The following is a 26,942-nucleotide window of genomic DNA, read 5'->3' on the forward strand; positions in this document are numbered from 1 at the left end:
AACCCTTCATTCCCTAAATACAATCGCAAATGTTCAAAAGGATTGGGTCATTCTGCTACTTCATTTGTTAATGTGTGTAAAGCTGAAAAGTTCTTCCACGGCTGAGAGATTTGGTTTAGTTTATTAACAACATCCTAAATGCTTTGGATCCTGTTGCCAAAGCATAGCATACACGTATAAATATTTCTGCTGGAAAGAAAATAGCTACTGAGTGGTGCAACACAGACTTATGTTTCAACACAACTATGGTCAATGGGAGCTGCATGGTTATTACAAAGAGTTTTCATGAGCTAATATACACATTAAAGTCAGCTGATGTTTCACCACTGTTTTCAACAGGACTGGGGTTTCACCCTAAAATAAAAACTTGGATAAGGTGTCATGCAAATATTCTCATACTGGTAAAATGCTTTGCGGTAGTTCATCCTCTCTTTCCTCTTGCAGGTAGTACAATAATTCAAGCAGGATTGTATCTTCCAACTATTGCCGCCAAGGGATCATCTCTAACTAAAGTCCCATGGTTGGATTATAAACACCAAAGATAGTTAGTGAAGACTCTATTTTAAAAAATGAAAATAAGCTCTGGTTTCTTTAATTGAACAGCGTAGTATTTGGAAAGGCATCTGAATGAGAATCACTACAACTATTCTTGCCAGTTAAACACATCCAGCTTATTTTCTACTTGATTCTCATCATATGGAAAAAAAATGTATTAAATATTTAGTTGAACTGCAGTTAAATCAGTAAATTACTGGGAGAGATCAAAAAAGAAAGTGTCTTAAATATTGTATGCAGAACAGTCCTAAGCATCATTTTTCAGAGGTAAATGCCTACTAGTTCAATAGAGCTTATTCTTGATAAAGTTAGGATCAGCCAGTAAAAATTGGCTAGTAAAAAAATTGAGGTTTTTTTTTTTAAAGGGTTGCTTCTATGGCATTTTCCTGCTATTCCAAGGCTAACAAGCTTTTCTCTCTTCAATACCCCCAGGCAAAATTAGAAAATGAGTACCCATGCCAGTACTTTCTTTATATGATAGAAACCCCATTATGCAAGCCCCAGCTTTCCTATGTTCTTTGTAACACTGTTAAGTCACTCTTGTAGCCCCAGGTCAACTCTGCCACACTAAACAGCACACCCATTAATCCAAACTTCCAATTATGAAAATCTTTTGAATGATCTCCCTGTGGCTATTTGAACACATGAAGTTGTTCTGTACTTGTTTTGATGAGGTGAGGGAAGGGGAGATTTCTATTCTCTCAATATTTTCAAAGATTCTTTGTGAAAGTGAGCAAAACAATCACATTAATGTATAAGAATGTATTATTGTTCACTAGAATCCACAATATGGAACTTTGGCACTTACTATACCTGGGAGCAAAAGAACAGAGCAGTTATTAATTTACCATGTGGTGAAGACAAAATAGACATTAAATTTTTGTAACACTGTTTGGTTATAACCTTATATATGGTTTGGTTGCAACTGAATTTAAAGACAGGTGCTAGGTTGATTTCACAAAGAAGAGAATCAAGCCCTCTACCAAATATATTTTTAAATTCCAACTGTCAACCAATTCCCTTATCACAATGGTTCTAACAATTAATGGGTACGGGACCACTTTGGTGATATTGGGGAAAACTCCAGATCATAATTAACATTTATTAGATCTAGGCTGCACTTCTATACTCATTTATCTCTAATTAAACCCTGTTGAATCTAATGGGACTTACCTTTGAGTTGACACAATTAGTACAACAGTGTTAAAATGCTATTTTTTAAAAAATGAAAGTATACGGAATTGTATCTTGATTTAGTAATTTAAAAAAGATAGTAAATGAAAATACCAGAATCAAAGCTTAAATTTCATTTAGCATCTGGAGTACAGACTCCTATTAACAATCCAAACCTCATTATAAAATCAATATCAACTTAACCAGTGTGCCCAAGAGAAATAGCAAAAAGGTCATTCCCAGAAACTCAAACAATTTTCCTGCTGGAAGAGAAAGATTTTAATTACAGATATTATTAATCAGAACTGTCACTGGGAGGTTATTCTGTTATTTATTCTGTTGTTTATCACAAATAAGTATAATTACTTTCAAATTATTAATTTTATCAGCATTACTAGAAAACAAAGAAATCTGATATTGATTTAAATACATTACTTAAAAACAGTTTAAGAGTTTTAACCAAAAAAATTGAACTATTTTAATTGTTCATTATATATAGTTTCACCAGAAATTCTCTGGTGAATATAGCTGCATTTCACCAGAAATTCTCTCCCTCGCCTTCTCTTCTCCCCTTGATAAGGTTTTCTCTAAACATTACCACTTTATTTAAAATTTTCTCCTTATACTTAGAGTTAATGTTAAGGGCTTTTCCTCTGAAACAGTAATAATTGGCACCTATTCGAATGGATTACTATTACTGACAATGTCATTGGATAACTAAGCAATGTTTCCCTCACCCAAAAAGGAAAACATAGTACAAGTGTAAAGGATGAACTGAGGAGAGAAAGAGAAATTAGAGGGAGAAAAGGAGATATTTAAAGATTTTCTAAATTTATGCTTCTATATACTAGGATATGAAAGCATGTACATTTTCAGATGACACAACGTAAAAAATAAATAAATATAATGGAAGTATAACACAGTTTTTAAAAATATTTTATTATCTAAATATACAATTCCCTGTTTAAGGATGTGCTCTACCATTTATACATCAGAGAAGTTTCATAGCCATAACTGAGTAATTGTACGATTTGTTCAATTATAATAGGTAAATAATATATAAGTTCTATACTGTAGAGACAATGAAAGATATGGACTGTCTACCAGAAATAGGTTGCCAGGCCTTTATCGATGTTTCTGAAACATCCAAGTTTTATCCTAATTTGTTTATAATTTACTGCAGAAGATTCATCTATTTTCATGCTTGCAACCTATTAAGTGCCACTGTTCCCAGAATAAAACAGGCCTTTTTAAAACTTTTCTAGCTTCTACAAATGTATCAACATTATATTCCAATTTATCTGAATCATGGAGAAAGTGACAACTGTGCAGGTCAAAGGTTATTTTCATATCAGACCTCCAAGAATTCAATGATTCAAACAAAGGAGAGAGAGAGAGAGAGAGATACCTTCAAATAATTGCATGATCCATGCCTCATAAATTGTAAATATTGTTTTTAATATCTACTATGCAATGACAAATTCTAGATATTAATCTTATTTTTTTCAGAGGCATTGCAATTGGCAACTACGTCTTTTAATGTTTCTAATTAAAGGCACATTTACAACAAGCTACAAAAATAGCCAAGATTAATAACCAGCAATAAAAAGCTGTTACAGTCTATCGGGGGATATTAATGGAAGGACTCCAAATAAGGTATTGTTTAAAGAAAAAATTCTACCTCAGCTATAAATAAATAAAAGCAGCACTCCCTTGAGTGGGGGATAATAAATAACGATTTAAGTATCCAACAAAAATAAAGAACTGATGGAGTGGAGAAAGTCATTTTTACCTGATAAGTGGCAGTAGCATCAGAGCTGGTATCAGAGCCTAGGCTTGTCAACTTCTCCTTTAGTTTGTGATGAGAGCCATGGCGGAGGCAGTAGATGGCTCCAGAAGTCATAAGGACCCCCAAAATGCAAGCAACGGAGAGGAGTGTCAGTATAATAAATTTGGTGGTGTCTTCCTCTTCCTGAGCATGGCGGGACAAAAATTCCAGTTTGTTTTTCTATAAAAAAAAAAAAGGGGGGGGGAGTGAAATGCTTTAGAGTTTATTTACTCATTGACCACTTGAAAATTTTCAGTAATAACAGAACACCACATCCTCAAATTTCAATCACACACACACACACCGTTTTTCAAAACCTAATGGGGAGACAATGCCTAATTGAATATAGCTATTTTTTTTATTAAACAGATAAAATTGCAATGTTTACAACTGCTTCTGTTGACACTGATCCCAATTCTTTGAAATTGATTTTTATAAGATTCTTCCATGCATTTCCACACATATTTACTAAAATAGATATTCTAATGAATAAGATTTGTTTTCTACTTATATTTTTTGAAACACAGACTAAATGGAGGCACTCTAACTTAAGAATCATGAAGTTCAGTGAGACTAAATTCTAGATGTCTGTAGCCTTAAACAATACAAAAGCAAAATAAAATGAACTAAAAGGAATGTAAACATAAAGTCAAATCAACTGCCAAAAAGCATAACCTCTTCTGGCTTTTAAGTTAAAAAGATAACAGCAACACATACCTCACCACATAGTTCATGACATTTTAAAAAATTAATTCAACTGTATGTTGGATTGTATAGATTTGGTTATAGGAAGGAAATATTCCAGCAAGTTTAATGTATTCTGTAGTCAGCTTTCCTCATGACACTTTTTATACAGGTGGGAAGTGGATTTCTTCCGTTTGACACATCATCCGAAGTATCTGTTCAACTGGTTTCCCAAAAATTACTGTTTTGTTAATTTTACTTATGGAGGAGATTTTTCACGTGGGAAAGGCAAACTCCATCTCTTTCTTTTCCTCCTTATTGGCCACAGAAACAAATGTAAGTTTAGTCTTTGTCTTTTCTAAGGAAAAGGAGGAGAGGGAAATGGAAACATTTCCAAACTTCTTCAGCGTTGCATTTTAAAGCACGAGCGATGTGTGTGTATGCGCGAGGGTAGCAACCCAAAAACGAAGAAGAGAAGAAAGAAATCCTGGCGATGCATTTCGTCTCCACTCGCACAAAAGTTGTCCAATAATTTCCCCTCATTAGCTTCATTATAAGCTATATTAGCAACAATTAAAATCGCAACCTGGCTATGAAAAGCCAGACACGCAAGATTGCAGGCGCGCTCATTTGGCTAGCGCTTCACAATTACCAGAGAAATGAATGGAAAAGCCCGCCCCTGCCTCAGCTCCGGCCGCTACAAGATGCGAACAATTAGCCAAGTCCTCTTCACCGCCTCATTTCTGGAGTAACCACACGGATCTTTCCCCCCTCACGCCAGGCCCGGCCTATTCATTATCACGCCTATCTTCAGTAATTTTCTGCTCTGCATTCAGTGAGACTCCGTTTAATTTCCTCCCGGAGAGCCACGTCCACAAGCGGCACTTGTGTTAAGCCCCGCGCGGGTTTTTTTTCCTTGCTTGCTTTCTCTTTCTCCCTTTTATTTCCTTCTTTTTTCTCCTGCCTCTATCTTAGGGAAGGCACCGAAGCAATTAGCGCCGCGCCTGAGCTGGCTTGCCATTAATTAGCCTTCTTGCGTAGCAGTAGCTCTCCGGCCTCGCGCGTGACCCCGGCTGAAAGCAAAGGAAGGGAACGGCAGGTCCGACAGACTCTTCCGCCGCCTCGTTCGCCGGCTAGGAAGAGGCACTGGACGGGGCCAGCTGCTCGCACCACTTTCGCTGTCAGGCTGAAGCTGAAGCTAACGCAGCTCCTGCCGCCGCTCCACAGCGCTGGGGGACCCGGGGAGGACGTCCGTGCGCTCCCTCCTCCTCCGCCGCCCCCCCGCCAGCGGGAGGAGTCTCTTTCCAAATCTCCACCTGCCTCGTCCCCTTCACCCGGCGCGGACGCGGAGGGGGAGAGAGACCTCAGGACCGCAAGAGCGGAGGCGCCTCCTGAGAACAGGCGCGAAGGCTTTGCGCCCGCTTACGTCCCGACGCCGAACTCCCTGTCGCTGGTGATTTCCGTGAAGGGAGCGGCTCAAGGGAAGCGTCTTCACTGCGCGTGTGCTGGGGGGCGGCGGGGGTGTGGATAGCTCCGCTCCGTTAGGCAGGGGAAGAAGTTAAGTTCCATCGGCCACTTCCAGGGACTACGCGTCTGAGGCAGGCTTACTTCGAACGCGCAGCCTGGACGCAACTTAATTAGGAAACGTCCCTCTCGGCCGAGACGGGCTCTGTTTCCGATGAAGGCAGAAAACGATCTGTCTCAAGATCCCATGGAGCTCCTTGGCTCAGGCCGTCGAGTTCCGTGCTCGTTGCCCCAATCCCCAAAGCGACCTAGTCGCAGACAAGCGCTGCAGAGCCGAAAGTAGGGCCTAAACAGCCGCCTTGTGTGCAGAGAAGTGCGTATTACAACCACTGAATCGCGTTCTCCGAACAGCCGACGAAACACCGGCCGGCTCTACAGCCGGTTCCAGGTGTACGGCTGGCTTCCTTTCCCTTGAGCAGCAAGGAAGTAGCGCAGCGCAGCCCAGCAGTCGAGGGGCAGTCACGGTCCTAGAAGCGCCCAGCTTGGGCCGAGCGGACGCTACTTGAACGGGCCACTCGCCGCCCGCGCGGAGCTGCCATCCCGCTACGGGGCGCGGACAACTCTTCTCACCCAGCTGAAGCCAAGGAGGCTTCCGAGGCCGCACTCCTCGGCCGGGGCGGGCATCCGAGAAAGGTGCGCTCTTTCCCCCTTCGCTCTGGCTGCCCGCTTCCAGGGGCCACCTGATGTCCGTCGCGGGAAAGGGCCTTTTCTTCAACTTCTCAAAGCCCTCCTGCTCGCCCGGCGCTTGCTTTCCTTGGAAAGCAGGGTCTGCTACCGCAGGCCGGTTTCCTTCCTCTGCAGCGTTTGCTCTCTGGAGAGAAGCAAGCCCCCCGGGGCTCAAGACCTGGCCTTGGCTTTAGCGTTAGCATTTCGATGAATGGTCTCCAGCCTCCTAGAGCGGAAGAGGTCGCCATTTGCATCTAAATAGGAGCGTCCAAAACTTGGCCAGATTCACTCCCCCCACCCCTCAGGCTGGGCCACGCGGGGCAAAGGGTCCTTCACTTTCCGGAGCGGCTGGACCAGCTGCTTCGAAAGCATCCCAGCGCTTCCTCAGCAGCTGCATCTTCAGCAAAGCGGAGGGGAAGACTCCCAACCCTTCTCCAGAAATCGATGCACGGCCCGGGTCTACGCTATATTTACTGAGCACGGGGGATTTACCCCACATCAGCACCGTTCGCAGCGCAATTCGATAAGTAAATCCCAGCTATGGAGAGAAGCCATCTCTGTTGCTCTACCGAGCCCGCCCCCCTTGAGTGCTGCTCAACAGTTGATATCTTAGGTGGGGAGGACCTACACGCGCCCCTCCTATTTTGTCTCAAGACTACCCTTTCTTTTTCTCTGCGCGCGCGAACACACCAATGGCGGTTGCTAAGGGAAGCTTTACGTTTGCATCTGATCCTCCGGTGAGGGTCTCTAAGACTCGAATCCTAAGGCCGCACATGGTAGGGAAGACCGATGCATAGTCCGCTGGCTCTGAGACAGGCTCCTCAGCAGCGGGGTGTAAGATTACCCTGTAATTAGTTTTCCTTGCTACTGACCTTTTAAGATTTCAATCCCGAGCACACAACAGTTAAGGGAAGCCCACCGAGTGCCTCAAGCCTTTGTAGCTATGGATAAGATAGGCTGCGCCTGCAAGTCGAACAGTCAGTACCTAAGCGGTATTACTCAGGAGTAAGCATGGTTGCACAGAGTCGGATAAAAGGCCCTACCCATGTTTACACAGAAGCAAAAAGAAAAAGAAATCCCAGGAAATTGTTTTTCTACTCCCAGTCATGTGTATTTAGGATTGTGGCTAAATACGCTTAGAGTTGGACTGGTGATTGATACACTCAGAAGAGGCTAGCCTACGTCACAGGTAATAAGTAAAGTGTTTAGTAGGGATCTCTCTTGGTATGTATGTATATGTGCATGTAGATAGAAAGGTTCACTTGAAGTACTATGTCATCAGTGCAGATATTCAAATAAATACCGTAGCCTCAGAAAGAAAAACTGATCTACAGTTTTAAATTTCACCCCATAATGGTCTCTCTTCCAGCTTCAATTTCCCATCTATAAAATGGGACCAACAGCTGTATTTCACAAGATATGGCAGGTGGGAATGCAGATTCTCCACACCTGTACACCAACATATAAGGAAATGGTATGTATCCTTAAATTTACAACTGTTCTTTCCAAGCTGGACCGGATCTGAGTTCACCTGTATAAAAGTAAGCGGGATGCATTTTGGCTTGGAGAATAACATCACCTCTATGAGAAAAGCTTTAGGCTTAGAGATTCTAATTAAGAATACCTTCATTCTGACAGTAAGTTATTAAGCAGGTAATGTGAAGAACATATTTCTTCATCTTTAGCACTGTTTAAAATACACACGCACAGACATATTTTCAGGTTTGTTATGGATTTAAGTTTGTTTTGTTATTTGCATAAGGAAGTCCCCCTCTCCAAACCGGACTGTGGATCTGAATGGGGTTTCAAATTGCTTTACGAATTGGTTCTTCATTGTTGAAAATGAAGATACTGGGTGCCATTTTAGGAGGCCCTGAGCATCAAGCTCATTTCCCCATGCCAAACCCTGTAAACACACTTAGGAAAGAGAGTTGTTCAAGTTGGAAGCACCCTGCCTCAGTTTTGCCTTCCAAATAAAAGCATTGTTTTCCTTCAAGTTAATCAGCCCTTCAGAGCAGCATCAGCAACTGGAGTGATTGGGCTGGGGACAACTACTTCAGTTACATATATGGAAAGAAAGGAAACAACCCTATTTTTCTGCTAGGCATGAGGAAATACCACCTGGGGCTATTCGAAGATGCTGGTAGGAAATCTGCACAGGATTGAGGTTTGGATGCAGATCAAATACCCATCTTTACCAGAAGGGCCACCACACTTTAAAGGGCGGAATACATGTGCAGTGCGCACATACAAAGTGTTTTCTATTGTAATACCACCTACTTGTTTTGTTTCTCTTGTGTATTTTTGTTTTTAGTGCTCTGATCATTCTGAAATGATAGAAAGGTAAACTATAAATGAAATAAATACACAACAATATGATCAGGGTCTCATGGCCTCTGCTATCTCTATTCTGTCCCTGCATGTAGGCGCAGGATTATTTACAAATTAACCTAACATGGGCACATGTTAGTTTTATAGTCTGTCAGAAACTAAAGTCAGCAGTTATACAGAACTGTATGTAATATATAGTCTCTATTTAAAAAGCTTAAACAATGTTCAGGCTCCACCTTAACCTCCCCCCCACATTACTACCCCAACCTTAACAAAAAATTAACAAAAGGGGAGCTCACAAAAAGCTCCTAAGTATTTGCTAAACCGATGTGTCCTTCCCAAGCATCAAAACCAAGCAAGCTTCACTGTAGCCTTGGCAGGCAACTCGTGGCATCCACATTGGTCCTTGATGAGGACTTGCTCTCTGGGAGTCGCTGCTTTCTCCTCCCCCCACCCCCGCAAACTAATAGCGCTTGGGTGAATGACTCTAAACTATTCTGTTCAGCTGCTTCTGTTTAGCTCTGTGTGGATTAAAATCCAGGTTTACCATTGTGGGTGGCACTAGTTTTGACTTCAACGAGCATAATGCAAGCATAGTGGTGTCTTGTCAAAGGATAAGATGGTTCTGTGGTTACACAGGCAAACTTTTGATTTCTACAGAATCTGTCTTCATCCTACTGCAGATTGGAAACGAAATATCTCTCAGACTACTTAATCTTGAAGTTCTTTCCATTCTATCGGCTGAATAAGTTCTGCCTGACTAATGTAGGAGAATCCTTCTCTGAAAAGTAGGGTGGAATGTATTCTAGGAAAAGTAGATCACCTGTGACCCTCTCAGCCCGTAAACCCCTTGAGCTGAATTGGGACAATCCCAGAATGTCAATCCTGGAACATTTATACAGCTCACCCTCTCTCCGGCTAACGAGAGGTTCAGTTACTGAAGGACTTTTACTGAAGCATCTTTAAAACTTCCGCAAAATCCTGTCAACACTTTGAAAGGCACTGAGACACGCCTCAGAGAGTATTGAGGAATTGTCAGACTAGGCTGAGAGATCACTGTCAACCTTAACGCAGTTTCTGAACCAGTATCAAAGTCCTTCACTCAGTGGCTAAGCCACAGTTTGTTCAATAAGCCTATTGCGGCAAATGACAAACCACAAATCATAAGCCACAATGACTGGATTCACACAAGCTAAAGCCAAGCAAACTATATTGTCTTAGCCTGATGTGTGAAGGATTGCAGAGCACTGATACTTCAAGAACCATTCTCAAAACTATGCAATATGGATTAGACAACGTATCACACAATCATTTCAGTAAAGTTAGGTTCATGGCAATACTCATAAAGGACTGGGTAAGGATGAATATCTGTTTCTATGAGTGGTGCAAAAGCTAGTAAGTTTGCAATAAAGGGGTGGGGGTTACCCAAACATGGGCTGGATTTGAATTTGAACAAACTAACTCTGTAACATTCTTTACCCTCACAGGATCAGATCTAGGTGTAAACAGATCCCAGAAAGCTGCAAATGGAAATCAATGGTGATGGACAAAGAGGTTTGAAGCAGACCTTCTCTTGGGATGAGTAACCCAAGAAAATCCAAAAGCAAACTAGGTGCATTTTGGTGACATTTATCTGGAGGAAATAACTCTTCTAGCAATGATCCTCTCTAGATGACACAACACAGAATATAACCTTTTGTTCCCTCACCCCATTCCTGGGAAAAATGCTTGTAAGAGACGCCATTGTGAGTCCCTTTGCTATCTGTGCTTTTAAAGGCAAGAAAAAGGAGAGAGAGAAAAGCTGGTTTTCTGGAAGCCTGGTCTCCATGCCCAGACCAGCATCTACTTCAAAGCCTCCTGTCCTAACACAGGAGAAGATGTGCATATAGAGAGCATCCTTTTAAAACCCAGGCACTGCTAGTAATATTCAGCAGCGTCTCCCCTCTGTCTTGGATCCATCCATCAGGTTTGGCCCAGAACTGAATCCAGGATTAATCAGAGGTGTCCTGCCAGTCTCATTTGAAATTGGAAGAAGGAGAAGAGGTGTTACACATTTTGAAACTTGTATGACATGTACAGATGACTATCATTTAAAATGTAGGATTGGAGGCCAGGATAAGAAGAGTAGGGGAGCAGGGACTCAACAACAGTTGTATAGCAAGGGGACAAATGATCTATTTATTTATTTATTTAGAAAACTTATATGGCTGCCTACTTCATACATGATAATCCTAAACAGCTCACAGCAACATTCATAAAGCAAGAATCCCACAAAACCCAACAAAAAATCATACTTTCCACAACAGTGCAACAACATCCCACTGACTCTACATTTAATCTTGAAGTTTAAGACCTATCAAGCATCCATGTCTGAAACTTTTACTTTTAAAATAGGGAATGTACAGGTTCTATATTAGCATATCTATTGCATATTCTCAAATATTTTCCTTCACTGTACAATTCAGAGGGACCGTGATAGTGCCCTGTTTCAGGAAACCATGTGTCTTAAGACTCCTTATAGACATTTATCAAGACATAAGTTTGCAAAACCTGAAGCCACAGATGCAGTAGTGGGAATCTCTAGCAAATGCTGATTTAAGAGCCCTAACATGCCACTGAAAAGCAACTATAGTATAAATACCTGACTGCTATTCAACATAACCACAAAATCTGACACCCAAAGTCACTGCCTTGTTAATCAGAAAATTATTTCACATTGCATTAGAAAGCAATTTTGCAATACCAGACAACATCTGAATGCAGCCCCTTCACCACCCATCCCTGCAAGGCTGAGTTCCACAAAGCAAGTCAGAAATCAAAACATTACAAGCCAATATGGCCCAACACGATATAGTAGTATACAGTTGCCTTCTCTTCTTCAAAGATCCCTTCTTCACACATGTCCTCAAAACTAAGCATCTAAGGGGAATTTTCTTTGGAAAGGACTACATGGGTGACTGTAATCCAATCCACATTCCAAATCATTCCTTATTTGCAAACACTGCACACACACTCCCATGTGGAAAAGTTGGAGCCTCTGTGATTAAAACTCTGGATTAATTGATATAGATACTATCCTAGGAAAATAGTACTGTATAATATCAATACTATCTTATGTTGTCAATTTTCACTTGCTCATGATAATCTTAAACAGTGATTCCCCCTTTTCTCCTTATAAATAGGTTGGCCATTTTGCAAACAAACTTTATTAATGGAAATGCTATTCAGCCAAGGAGGAGAAACTATAAGCCTTCAAACTTCAAACGCTATTGCTGACTGAGCTAAGGACACACTTGGCTGGCAGTTATTACAGGCAGCTTTTACATTTGAAAAGAAAAATACATTACTGCTTTTTTCTTTTCAAAAACAAGTTTGCGGTAATATTTAGTTGTATATACTATACTGAAGCTTTTTTTTCATATTTAAAAAATTCTTCACTGATCATATATTACAACAGATTTAAACACAAACAACATGAACCTGACATCTTAGTATAAAGAGGTATAAAATTTTAGAATACGATTTATCTTAAAATATGGTGAATTTAAAAATCATACAAACTTAATACTATTTTTAATTGAGAATACACTCCAGAACCTAATAAATGGGAGAAGTCAGGCAGAAATAATCATGTATTAATTCTCTACATTACAAAATCTTTTCAGAAGCTATTATCAGAGCAAGAGGCATTGTGGTTGAGATTCAGGGTGGGAGAAATCCTTTGTGCAACTGAAAGCCATTGTTCCTTCTGTACTGATGAAATTGTACTTGCAAATCTGCCATTCAAAGAGGCCAAAAAAGGAGTGGAGGGGGGAGTCCAAAGCAGAAGAAAAAGAGTGACGATAAAATAATTATTTCTAACTATAAACTTGAATTAATATACATTTAGCCTCAGGCTTTTCTTTCCAACATATTACAAACTGACATTTAAGTCCAAGAGAAATTATCTATAATACTACCCTGAAAAGTGCAATAGTAGCTACATTTTTTGGGACTATTCCACTGAAATCAATAGACACTGTTTTTAGGTAATTCACTTATTGGGAGCACATTCTTGATTGAACTAAATAAAAATAAATACCTGAAGTTTAAATTAACAATGACATTTAAGTAGAATATAGAAGACAAAAATTTATCCTTGGAATAAAAAAAAAGTGCAAATTAACTCTCTCTCTTTAGTTTTTGAAAAGCTCATCAGGAAGGGTATACACTAAAGTCTTGCTTACACTAAATTGGGATTTTTATTGCTTTGGACCTTATTCTTTACAATGACATTCATTAGCATTTCAGTGCTTAATAACTTTTTATGGAATTAAAGTAACATAGTAACATCTCTGAAGAACAAATCCCAAAAAGTTTGTCAAGGCTCTCATCGATAAACTGAATTGATATCTAGTGAATGTAGGATGCAATTTAACTGAACATAGGAACAAGGCCTGATGGTAACAAACTGGATTTAGACACAACAATGTTCTTTTTTACTGACTACCAGATTCCTACCACAGAATAAGATCTTTCTCCTTAGTGTTTCAGTCTCACATGAGATTCTTCAAAATAGGAAGAGGTTTGGATCCAAGGAGGGAAAGAACATCCTCATAGTTCTCTGTCCTCCAACAATGCTTTGGATGTTGCTTCAAAATTATTTTTAGCAGATGTCAGTTCATCATCTGAAACAGGGTCAAATGAATGCTTTCATGAAGACGGAAGATGGAGACAGCTGCAGTCAAAGAAGAAGGTACTTTTCCTCCTTCTTTGAGACTCTATCAAGAGGTTGGAAAGATTAGACAAAATTGACATATACAAAAAGCAGATGGATTTCTGGGAACTCCAGCTTATTCAAATCACTGAGAAAGGTCATGGCATGAACCACAGATCTATTCATCTGAAGGGGCACAATGATCCTTCCTCAACCTTCAACCCCACAAAGAACTGGGGAGGGGGGTACTCTATACATTTAAGAAGGATTAATATCCATCAACAAAGAGGGAACCTATTAGATACAGCAAATTTTCAAAGATGCCATCATGGCATCTTTTTAAAAAAAGATAAACAATGTGTTGTTTTCTCATTAACAAGAGAAAGCAAAGTAAGATAGAATGCAGCTACAATTCTTTATTACCCCATTTTTCAGGGTACTGCATTTTGTTACATTAGGACATGCTAAAATGTTAATAGCATCCAAAAGGTTACAGGAAATTTGGGGCAGGATGTATGTTTATGTGTAAAATTCAGAGCTCTTACATTTTTTCTAGGCATCTCCTACACCAAGCAGAAGAAGGAAAAGAAAAGAAAAAGGAAGAAATTATTGATATGTGTAAAGCTAACAATTTTTTTTTAAAGATTTGAATTTCATTTGACATGTAACAGATTTCAACAGGATCAGATCTGTTGAAGTACTAGCATTTTCCTCTTGTTTAATCTGCCCACATATATTTCAGTGTATGCAACTACTTATTGTTTAAATAAGCACATTTTTCTGTGGATAGATTTCGTATGTTTTAATTTATGTGTGTTAATATATACACCATTTACTTTTACTTTACAGATACTACACATTCATACAGAACTGATTACTGGACTATTTTCATTGTTTCCTATCATCTTTTCAATATCCTGATCGCTAACCAATACCTACTGCACACACACAATGTCTATTAACAAAATCCCATAAAAATAAACATATATACTTATTTTGCATTATATGTAGTTCATATGAGATAAAGATGAAAGAAATCCTGAACACGCTCCCCCTATAACCAGAACATCATATATGAAAATCAGGGGTACAGATTGTGAGTTGGTGACTATTGATACGGAATCATACACACAAACTAGAACAATGCACTTGTTCATCAGCAGATAAGAACCTTTGGGAGGACTGTGCAAGGAAAACGACTATGCCAAACTTTGCTTTCTACCTTGCAAGTGCATTTCCAAGGCAAGCTCAATAATGATTGGAGGAAACCACGCTGAATTACATCTCCTTCTCAAATTTCTATGCGTTGCTATGCAAGGATCACAACCAAAGTGCAGTATGCCTTATGAAAAACTGCCGTTTCTAGAACCAGTGGAGTGATTCTGAGCAAGACAAGCAGAAAGCTGGTGCTGGGGCAATGCACTCAAGGGTAGAAGAGATCTGGAAATCGTGACAGATTTGTAAAAGGGTACAGAACCCAGCAAGGGTTTCTTTCAGTAACCTTTGGAGAAGGGCCACCTGGGGATGCCAAGCACAGCCATGGGTGAAGGGGAGAGAACCGTCAATTTCTCAAAGATGAACCCCCCCACCTCCAGCTGCCTACGATCCTGGGGGATTATTTTCCCCAAGGAAAATCTCTCTTCCCCAATCACCCGCCCCCCATCCCACCCTCCAAGAAAGGGGGGAAACTCAAACGGAGATCTGGGGGGTCCCGCCTGGCTCTGAGGGGTCAGGGGCGCCTGGGCACCCACGGCCGGTGGAGATGAGGCGATGGTGGCCGAAGAGGGTGCATGTTGCCGGTGGCCAGAGGACCCATCAGCGCTCGCCAAGCCGGCGAGGAGGAGGAAAGCGGCAAACTGTCAGCGGCAGGCCGAACCTAGCCCCGCCGCGCCGCTTCCTCCCCAGCCCGGGTCCCAATTGGCTGGCGTGACCAGACCTCTGAGCATGTGCAGGAGACTTTCCTCCAGGGCGCTTGCCGGGAGGGTAGGGCTGCCGGAGCCTGGAGAGGGGCGCCCGCGGAGGCGGTCCCTTACCTGCCGCCATGTCTCGCCTCTCCGAGGGGCTCCCCGTCCCCAGAGGCGGCCGCTCCAGAAGTCGTCGTCGTCCACCTCCTCCGCCACGCTGAGCCCCCGTTCCCCTCAAGCGCTTCGCCTTTCGACGCCGCCAGGCCACACAAAGGCGGGAGGCGGCGCTGACAGGCTCTCCCAGCCCCAGGCGGGTCCTCCGGGGCGGGGGCGGCAGCCGCCTTTCCCGTCTCGGGGAGCCCCAGGCGGCCGCCTTAGCGGAGCAGCTGTCCATCATCGCGAGGCGAGAACGCCCGCGCGCGCGCGCGGAAACGGGGAGGGGGGACGACGACAACAAACGCCCACCCGTCCCAAACGCCTGCGCTACGCTCTGCCCCGCCTTTATATTCGCCCGCGCGCAACCCCTGCTGTCGGCGGCGGAGCACATGGCCCGTCCAACTGGTTGCTAAGCGATGCCTCCTCGCCACAGGTTGCTGACAGCCATTGGCTGACGCGGCCCGGGGCTCCTCCAAACGCCCTCGCCGGTGCGCGAGGCGCTGAATGGATGCCGCCTTTGTCACTCATTTGTAAAAGCGGCTGGAGGTGGCTTTTCTCGCGCTTCCTCCACGCACGCATCTGGGCGCCCGCACACACCCGGGCACCGTTTTGGTGTTGGGCGTCTGTGTGTGTGCGTGTTTGTGCGTGGTGTCCACCCTCGCCAAATAGAAGCTGAAGGGAGAACAATGAGGGGAGCCTCGTTCCTCCCTCTCTCCAGGCTCAAAATATAAATGACAACCTTTAATCATGCACCACACACACAATTTGCATGGAAATCTGGGGAGCGGGGAACGTCCGCGTCCTAAGGTTTTCCAGGCGGGGATCTTTTCCTCAAGGGGGGTGGGGGGTGAGAAATTCAGGCCAACTCTTCACGTCATGCCACTAACGTGTTCTTATTTTAACAGCAGCGGCGGTAACATTTTAAAATGCAGCTTAAGACTTGCCAGAAATAGGATCGGTGCTACTATAATAAAATGTCCGCGCTTGTCTGTCAGGCTGTGTATTTGCAGAACTGTGCTATTGGTGAGGGGCAAACTTCACCTAATTTTATTAGCGTCTTGGGAAATGTTAAGTGATTGTAAAGCGCGAGACTAATTTCATTAGTGTTTGGAGAGCAATTAAATAACCAGTTAATACTACTATATAATTGATGTGGCAAAGTTTCTAAGCTAAGAGTCATATTCCATCTTGCAGTGGATCTCAGCTATAAATCATGTCAAACAAATAATGCTGCTTCTTGCTGAATCAAACCGTTGGTCCCCTCTGACTCGCTATTACATAGTCCAACTTTCCACACCTGGAAGAAGGGACTACGGGAAGTGAGGTCCAACACATCTGGAGGGCACGAGGTTGGAAAAGACTGGTCTATTCTGCTAAGAAGCAGATTTCCAAGGGTTCAGCAACTGTCCTGCAAGCAGATTTTGGAAGCTAGAGTTGCAAGGCTTGAACTGGTAACCTTCTGAATACCAGGAACATGGGGAGAAAATATTTATAGTTACCTGACAAGGATAACTCTCCAACAAGAGAGTAAGAAAGCTCTGACTTATGTGTGCATGCTATGATTTGACCACTCTGGGAAAGAATCTAAGGATGGATTTAATATCTCTAATGAACAAGCACCTTTGTCACTCTCACCTTCAAATTCCCTTATGCATCCCCTTTTATCAGTATTTGTTCTGTGTGGCCACTTGTACCTAAATCAGGGAAAACTGCAGCTTTCCAGATGTGGCCAAGCTACAACTGCAGCCTCCCTGACCTTTGGCTATGTGGACTGGAGACACTGGGTGTTGTTGTACAGCCACATCTGGAGGACCACAGACTCCCTGTTTCTGTCTCGAGTGATATACTTGATATGGGCTGAGGTTGAGTGTGCGACACAATTTTAATTCTGCTGTCAATTAATCTCTCTCCCAAACTACAAAATTGATTACTCCTTGTTTACCAGATAGTAAAATCCAGCAAATATTATTTAGCTTCCTAGAGGCTAATTGAAGTGAAGTCAGAACTTCAGTGTGATGTGTGACCTTGAGCAAGTTATTTAGCCTGTCTTCACTAAAAGGATACTACTGGGATCGTTCTCAATCTTATCCAGGCTTCACATCTCTCTCAAACATCTCTGGTTGTGGCCCCAGTCTGAACCTATTTTTTAAACCTATCCCACACTGCTCTTGAATATTCTCACCAAGAGTCCCTGTCCTTCTGAATTGCCTTGTAACTGTGTCTAATGCCTCCTGCAGAGCTTTGTAATGCTCGCCAATCTAACAATGCAGGGAGCTTTGCTCAGCTGCTCTTCCCTTTCCACTTCTTAAAACTGGACCCCCAGAAGACCCCATCTCTCCATAACATAACAGAATGTTCTGCAAAACGGTGAAAAGTTTGATGTCCCTCATTGTGCTTTTCCTTTCAAAGTGTTCTGTGTCTCTCTCCATTTAAAGAGTGTCTGCTCTGGTTTAGAAGGATATGAGTTTTGTCAAACAGAAAGACAATAATATAAAGATTGTAAAGTATTATTACATAAAATCTCACATCTTCAAACCTCAGTTCTTGCAAACACTAGTTATCTATGCCACTAGAGATGTGTTATTTATCCTTTTTCATTTCAACAGAGTATACATTGCCCCACCATCGGATATCAGATTTCTGAAGAACTCCATTTCCTATGGACATGAAATGGCTGGCTAACATTTAATTTGTGTTAAAATGTTGAGATGGTATTCAGCCACTGTTGATTTTCTCGGACAAAGTCCAGCCACTCAAGTGACATTTAGGTGCCCGTCCTTCCTCAAGTGTAACATTTCTAAACCCGCCAGTGCAGGAGCAAAGGAGAGAAGGGACAGATCTGCAGGTTAAGCCAAACATCTGTTTGCACAGTGCCTTTGAAAATCCCACAGCTGCAGCAAACAGGAGAAGAAAGGAAGAAAAGAAATGAATGGGGGGTGGGGGGGGGAGAAGGCGCTCTTGTCAGATGCAGATGACAAGTCTTATGGAGGGCTCTTTAGTCTCTGGCACTCTTCAAGCCACCACATTCCCCTCCCGCCTCCCCCGCTATTGTTTCCCCCCTTTGCTACGACAGCTGGAGATGGCAGACTCAAGCACAGCAAAGTAAGCTTTTCCCTAACAAGCCCTTTCCTCTCCTTTTTCAGGCCCCCAGCTGCTTTTTTAGCTAGCTGCCATACCTCCTCGCAATGACTCTGCCTCACCCTTTATTGAAGCTGCCTGTTGAATTGTCTCTGCCCTCCCCAATGGGAATTAGACTCTAGCATCCTCTAATCTCTCCCCCGCATGGCTCGGCCTCTGTAACCAATTATGAGGAAGGATGATTGGCAGGGGAACAAAGAGGGTGTGTGCCAATCTTATCAAATTCACCCCATAGTTATTGCTATAAAACTAGGTTTTTATGCTTTAGCTTCTGGGTCATGACTGTAGAAGGCACAAGTCCAATCTTATAGATGAGCAACTGGAGATGTGACACGGTTATTGGCCTCCATCACTGAGAGAGTGGGTTCATACATTGTGCTAAGCCATGGTAGGGGGAAAGTGGTATTAGTCTGTGGTAGCCAAAAATCAGAGGATCCAGGTAGCATTTTTTCCAACTATCACATTTTATTAAAAGGCTTAAGCTTTTGTGAGCTACAAAAGTGATGTAGCTAAACTGATGTATTATTTCTGCTAAGCCAAATCTACATTCTCCAAGACGCTACTGTTCCTAATGTTCCACTGGACATTCCAAAATAGTAATTGTTACTCAGCCTACAGAGAGCCAGAGCACAGACTCTGTATGCCAAAGACTTTAACCTTTGATACCAACATGTAGGGCTGGGTGGAAAACTCTATTCAGACTCTGTATAGCTGCTATAAAGAGCTCAATGGTCCAATGAGAAAGCTTGCTTGGCCTTCTACCTGTAAGAACAGCAGGAAATGTATTTCCAAGATTTGCTTTTATATTTCTTCCATTTAAAAAAAAATGGACAAATTTAATGATCTGTGCTTAAATCCTGGATCAATTATCTCAGAACTGCAACTATTACCACTATCTTCCATTTTTGCCTCCAAATCACTGTTTATGCACAAAGATGAATCTAAAATGAGATATTACCATTTGATATTGGTAATATCACTATCCGTGAATGTAAATCCCACTCATTAAGTAATGGTCCTACCACATGAGTAACTAACCATCATTAAGCAATTTCATATAATTATATGTGGGTATGAATGATGTATGTGATGTATAGCCTTGTGTGGCACAGAGTGGTAGGTGGCAACATTGCAACAGAAACTCTCCCCACGACCCAAGTTCGATCCCAGCGGAAGCTGGATTCTTGGGTAACTGGCTCAGGTCGACTCAGCCTTCCATCCTTCTAAGGCCAGTAAACTGAGTACCCAGCTTGCTGGGGAAGATGACGACTGGGGAAGGCAATGGCGAACCATCCCACTATAGTCTGCCAAGAAAATGTTGCGAAAACGGCGTTCCCCCCAAAGGGTCAGATGTGATTCGGTGCTTGCACAGAGGACCTTTCACCTTTCACCGTGAATGATGTACGCATGAGTATGTGTGTATGTATTCACCCAAACATTCACACCCACAAACATACATCTGATACGAATATTACCCGGGACAACCAAGCTAAATGAATCTAGGCAGCATTGCTGCAGCTCTAATCCCAGTTACTACCAGCCCCAGGCTTCTCTCCAAAACAATGGTGACTAGCAGATTTCATGCACTTTGTGGCTGTCCTTGGATGATGGAATAAGAGGGGAAACCCTACTTTTAACCTCAGTATAGTGAAGGATGACTTAAGCCTATTTCACTCATGTGCCTTATCATAAACAGTATGGCTGCAAAGGCAGAGGAACTAGGGCCCAAATTGCCAATATCCACTGGATAATGGAAAAAGCCAGGGAGTTTCAGAAAAACATCTATTTCTGTTTTATTGACTATTCTAAAGCCTTTGACTGTGTGGACCATAACAAATTGTGCCAAGTTCTTAGTGGTATGGGGATACCAAGTCATCTTGTCTGCCTCCTGAGGAATCTGTATAACAACCAAGTAGCAACGGTAAGAACAGACCATGGAACAACACACCAGTTTAAGACTGGGAAAGAAGTATGGCAGGGTTGTATACTCTCACCCTACCTATTCAACTTGTATGCAGAACACATCATGCAATGTGCTGGGCTTGAAGAATCCAAGGCTGGGGTTAAAATCACTGGAAGAAACATTAACAATCTCAGATATGCAGATGATACCACTTCGATGGCTGAAAGCGAAGAGGAACTCAGGAGCCTTATGATGAAGGTGAAGGAAGAAAGTGCAAAAGCTGGCTTGCAGCTAAACCTCAAAAAACCAAGATTATGGCAACCAGCTTGATTGATAACTGGCAAATAGAGGGAGAAAGCGTAGAGGCAGTGAAAGACTTTGTATTTCTAGGTGCAAAGATTACTGCAGATGCTGACTGCAGTCAGGAAATCAGAAGACGCTTAATCCTTGGGAGAAGAGCAATGACAAATCTCGATAAAATAGTTAAGAGCAGAGACATCACACTGACAACAAAGGTCCGCATTGTTAAAGCAATGGTGTTCCCCGTAGTAACATATGGCTGCGAGAGCTGGACCATAAGGAAGGCTGAGAGAAGGAAGATAGATGCTTTGGAACTGTGGTGTTGGAGGAAAATCCTGGGAGTGCCTTGGACTGCAAGAAGATCAAACCAGTCCATCCTCCAGGAAATAAAGCCAGACTGCTCACTTGAGGGAAGGATATTAAAGGCAAAACTGAAATACTTTGGCCACATAATGAGAAGACAGGACACCCTGGAGAAGATGCTGATGCTAGGGAGAGTGGAAGGCAAAAGGAAGAGGGGCCGACCAAGGACAAGATGGATGGATGATATTCTAGAGGTGACGGACTCATCCTTGGGGGAGCTGGGGGTGACCATGACCAACAGGAAGCTCTGGCGTGGGCTGGTCCGTGACTGGTGTGGGCTGGTCCGTGAAGTCACGAAGAGTCGATAGCAACTGAATGAATAAACAACAAATGGCTGGAGTGTGTTTGTGCATGGGAAGGTGCAAATGAGGAAATGTCCTCAGACACAGAGATGATGCAATGCTCACTGCCAATATGCAGTTCCACCTTAACTATATATTTAGTAATACCTCTAGTCCATAAAGATATGTACTATATGATATTAACTTTATGATAGAGCCAGTATAGTCTAGTGGTTAAGGTGCTGGGCTAGAAACCAGGAGGCTGTGAGTTCTAGTCTCACTTTAGGCATGAAAGCTGGCTGGGTGACTTTGGGCCAGTCCCTCTCTCAGCCCAAGAGCCAATCAGGCGTGGTAGGAGAGTTCTAGTCCCGCCTCAGGCATGAAAGCCGGCTGGGTGACTTTGGGCCAGTCCCTCTCTCTCAGCCCAAGAGCCAATCAGGCGTGGTAGGAGAGTTCTAGTCCTGCCGCAGGCATCAAAGCCTGCTGGGTGACCTGGGGCCAGTTACTCCCTCTCAGCCCAGCTCACCTCACAGGATTGTTGTGGTGGGGAAAATAGGAGGAGGAAGGAGTATTAGGTATGTTCCCCACCTTGAGTTATTTATAAAAATAATAAAGGCCGGATGAAAAATTAAATAAATAAATAAATAAACTTACTCCTTATGTTTGTTAAGTCATGAATTGTTTTATAGAAGGTACTAAAAATATCTAGCTCAAGGATTGTTTGTGTGCATTATGTATGCATGTGTGTATATATCTCACCCAGACACACATAATAGTTTCCTTTGACATGAAAAAAAAATGGTAAAACTTCTGAGCAAAAATGAATAGCATTCACTGGGAAGAAATAAACACAGTTCCATTGGCAGGCAGGCAGGCAGCTTTGCCTAGGAGACAACCCAGATTAAACTCCTTATTTTTAAACATCCATGTAAATCTAAAAATTAGAAATCATTTGCTTAACCACACCTGACTACTCAGCGAATGCTGTCAGTCTCACTGGGGGAGAAACAGAAGGCTGGAATTAATAACTTGTGGGACATACACACGTCTGTGCATATATGCAGACAGGATCCACCTGCCTCAGAGAAGAAATGAACGTCCATATGAGCAAACAGGCAGAAGCAGAAAACTGAGGATCATCTTCCAGGATGGCCACTAGTAGCTGGCGGTGCGAATTCTCTCCCTCCCTCCATTCTTTTTCCTCACCTCTTATTTTACTGTTGCATGAAGCGTTAGGAGGGAAGGAATTGCTCCAATGCACACTAACAGCTTTTCGCTGCCCTCTACGATCAGATTTTATGCGGGCGACTTAAAACTCCCTCATTCTTGGTATTCATATATGGAAGGCAGTTACGCCATTTGAAACACATCTTACCAGGTTTTAAAAGCAACAGATGGCTCTACAAGGAGGTGCAGTCACCAGTCAACTTTTGTATACGTTGGTATCCTGATGCACAGTTTTAGCTGTTTCTTCCATCCTTTGGAAGCGCTCAGAAAGGGTTTTTTTGTGTTTGATATTTTAATCTCCCTGCTCCATGTGAAAGTGTCTCTTTGGTTATCATTAGCTGGCATCCTTTTTGTTTATTCAGATTTCTGTTCCAGTGGCTAACATTTAAGTCTGGCAGTTAAAATTTGTCCTCTCCTTTCCTTTAAACCATCAGCTTGGATTTTTGCATCCTGTTTTAATAGGCGTTGCAAAGCTCTAACGGAAGATAACAGAAACTAGGGAGAAGAATTCAAGGTTTAGCAAAGTAAAAGTCAGCACAGGACATTCCTTTGCATTTGTGATGCTAGTTTTCCCTTGCTTCCACATGTAAGACATCTTATGCAGTTAGCTAAAAGCCGATTCAATTGTTCCTATGCTTATCTTTGCTTCTAAACTTTGCTACTAGCTTATTTTCCTAATTCCCAAGCATTTTAAATAACACTGTTTAAAAGACTATGGGAATTAAGAAGAAAAACATGGACAGGGCACCTCCGTGTAAACGTGTCAAGGCTCAAAGGGGACTGCTGCGTGATGCAGGCAGGACATGACCTGATGTGCAGGATGACATGCTCCACATTATTGGATCCCACCCAAAAGTACCCACTTGGCAGTACAGACCAACATTTTGGGGAGACAAGTAAGATATTATTTTCCAACACTAGCTGGAAGGTACATGGTGGCATTTAAAGCATGGAAAATCATTATGTCCACGGTAAAGGTAAGCTTTCTTAGTGATAACAATTCAAAATGCACATTTAACTCTACCTTTAGGCACACTATGTTGAGAAGACAGGAAAAGCTCTAGGGAGGCAGCTAAGGGATGGTGGGGGGAAGGAGAGACTAAGATCCCGCATATAAATAAAAGAACAGCAATAAGAGGTTTTTTGAGGGGGGGTGGGGGTGGAGATTATTCAGGATGATATCTGCACATGAATTAAAAACAGAAGTATGTAATATTGTTTTTCCACCCCAGGGAATGCCTGTTGAATGACATTAACTGAAAGTATCCAAGAATCAGTGCAAATTCTTCTCTTCCTCTCCCCACTTCCCAATTCCTTGCAGAAGAAGCTATGCTTTTTTTTTTGGTCAGAATTAACCTGGGACTGAGAGGAGAGACTGAAATCTTGCCTTTAAAAAATAGTGCAGGAATTAGGGCAATGCATTTTCTTGGATTTTTCTACAGTATAAGGCAACACTTCGTTGATTATTGCTAATGAGAGCAAGCACTTTAAATTAGCAGTCTGAATGTGCTTATGTACAGAATATGGAAAGCACCTTTAAGCTCCTCTTAAGCTAGTTGCCCTATGTTGTTAATACTGTACAATTATGATGTAAGGAGATAATGCATCTACAGTTTCTGACTAATGCACATAAAGCTGATACTGATTTTGGAAAGTCAGGACATCACAGTTCTGGCTGAGCCAGGATGGACAACGTGGGAGAAAGAATATTGTAACACAGATCCACCGATGAGAGCACCTCCATGAACTGTGTCTGTGGGGGCTCTTTACTCACAACATCTCATGAAGAGTCCCGATGGTGATGTTTTCCACCTGTAACTCTTCTGAGTTTTCCAAAGACTGAATAACTGAACAATAGCTAAGTGCTAGGAACTGTTGATCAGGAAGAACCTTTAGTGTGATGAACAGTCACATGACTGTAGCACAAAGGAATAAAGATCTGGTGATCTGGTTATACAGACAAGAAACTTAAACAGAATTCAAATATGGCATGGCAGGTTCAACTACTGTGATTTGCATTCCTTGGTCTAAGGCTTAGCATGATGTGTTAAGCCATTCAATTATGGCTTATTTAACGAACTATAATTAAACTAACCATGGCTCAGGACGTGTGAATTTATCACAACAGAAAAAGGGGTGTTGCCATTTCCCTAAATCTTTGTAGAATCTTTTAAATAAAGCATCATAGCACTGTAATGCTAAAAATGTCAATTTAATAGTGTAATTCTAGTTCATCGAGAGACATGGAATTCTGTGTTACCTTCCTCCATTACTGTACATTTGCTAACAAAAAACCAAAAAGGTACACCATGTCCATGGGGGGAGGGAGAAGGAGGTGGGTAAAGGAAGCAGGTGAAATTACATATGTCAGGTTGTCATCACTTAAAATGATGCAAATGACACTAGGATGCAAATGGCACAAATTATATAATTTATGTCATTTATGCAATGACATTATAGCACATTGTATCATCATTGTGGCTTTTACCAGACACCTGTGATCATATCTTTAAATGCCTCCTATGAACAAAAAATGTTTTCAGGAGGCAATTTAACTTGAGAATTGGCTAGAAAGAAAACCTGGCCTTCTTCTACTCAGACAGCCAGTTTGCTAAGGCTGCCTTGAAGAACCATCATGTAAGATGTTGGCCTTTATTTCTGGAGCAGAATCATTCAGAAGAAGGAACTTAAGGGCTGCTGCATAATGTATTCAGGACTGCAGATCTTTAGATTACTATTATTTTTAGATAACAGAAAAAGAATTGTATATTATTAATTTGAAGACTATCATGCTCATTGAAAGAAATGCTAGGTTATTCAGTGTTAATTTAAGTGCATAATATCAGCAGTCACAAAAATATACAGGAAATGTTTCTCTGCAGTCAGTGGCTGTTTTATTTAAAGATTCCAAATTACTCAACCAATTTCACCAGCAAGATCTAATCTGAAAATCTAAAGGATACAGATTATACCTATACAATTTACTTGAACAAAAACTGCCCATCAATCTTGGGATTTGAATTATAAGGTTTTCCATGTTCCTTAACTGCCTGCTAGCTATGCTAAGCTATCCTTCTTATATCAGAATTGATGAATTTAGGGAACTCAGAAGGCCTTCCCTGGCATATTGGGAGATTAGAAGAGATCTTCCACCCAGTTAAGTACCAAGGAACAACAGGTAACATTCAGTGATTCAAAGCAAAATTCTGAGGAAGTCACTTTGCCTCACCCTGCCTCCTCATTATATTGACTGGCTGGTCAAAGAGGGTGGGATATCACCTTGGTTTTGACCCTTTTTAAGAAGAGTTAAGCTAAAGGCCCCAAAATTGTTGTAGCAGACTTCCTGCAAGTATCTCAGTCCATGATTTTTGGGATCTGGTCCTTCTGGGGATTGAGTCCAAGGTCAAGACCATCTGTACAAACAACTGGATCTGAAGTTAAGACCATCAGTTCAAGAACTAATTGTGGCTTTCCTGGGGATCTTCTTTGGTTTTATCTTTGCAAGAATAGCCCTGTGAGATAGGTTGACCTGATAGAGAGTGATTGGTCCAAAGTCCCCCAGTGAGCTTCTGAGACTGATGATGGACTTGAACCTGGGTCTCCCCAGTCCTAGTCCAACAACTTAACCACTACACCAAACTGGCTTCTAATAAAATTTCAAATATACTCTTTTTTCATTCCTTTATTATATCATTTAGCCCAATCCATAACTCTCCTCCCTCCCTTCTATATTAAATGATCCAATAACTCTGGGACTACAAGTTACATTAGCTGATTTCCCACTCCACACTAAGATATAATGTGATTTGCTTGGTTTTGTTTTAGTGTGCTATGTCAATCCAGCCATTATAGTTTATAAACCATGGTTTATGGCTTAACCTATTATACATCCAGCCAACTGAGATTTATTCAATAACTCCTAAATGAATGAGTCATTACTTATTAAAATGTGCAAACTAGCCACTTTCTAATGCTTGGCTGGGAGGTTTTACAAAAAACACAATCAGATAGTTCACTTGCAGGAACAGGAAACAAACAACAGTCTGGTAATCTTTCAAGAGTTATGTAAAGGTTAGATGAAATTACCTGCTTGGCTTCATGTCAAAAGGCATCTTCCAATTTTGAGCAATTTTCAACCATCATTGGTAATATATTCATGTTACTTTGATGCAATTTTTTTCTCATTATCATCTTTGCCTCATGCTCATTTGCC

At 41.9% G+C, this 26,942-nt stretch overlaps 1 protein-coding gene across 1 annotated transcript in view; it reads right to left on the bottom strand.

The window, feature by feature from the left end:
- Positions 1-26,942, bottom strand: part of PTPRN2 (protein tyrosine phosphatase receptor type N2) — a 666,056-nt gene that overhangs the window by 127,948 nt on the left and 511,166 nt on the right. The window contains exon 13 of the mRNA XM_063301899.1: positions 3,521-3,736. Coding sequence (XP_063157969.1) covers positions 3,521-3,736 — 216 coding nt within the window. The remainder of the gene's footprint in view (positions 1-3,520; positions 3,737-26,942) is intronic.

The sequence above is a fragment of the Candoia aspera genome, chromosome 4, assembly GCF_035149785.1.
Source record: "Candoia aspera isolate rCanAsp1 chromosome 4, rCanAsp1.hap2, whole genome shotgun sequence".
In the NCBI taxonomy this organism is placed as follows: Eukaryota; Metazoa; Chordata; class Lepidosauria; order Squamata; family Boidae; genus Candoia; species Candoia aspera.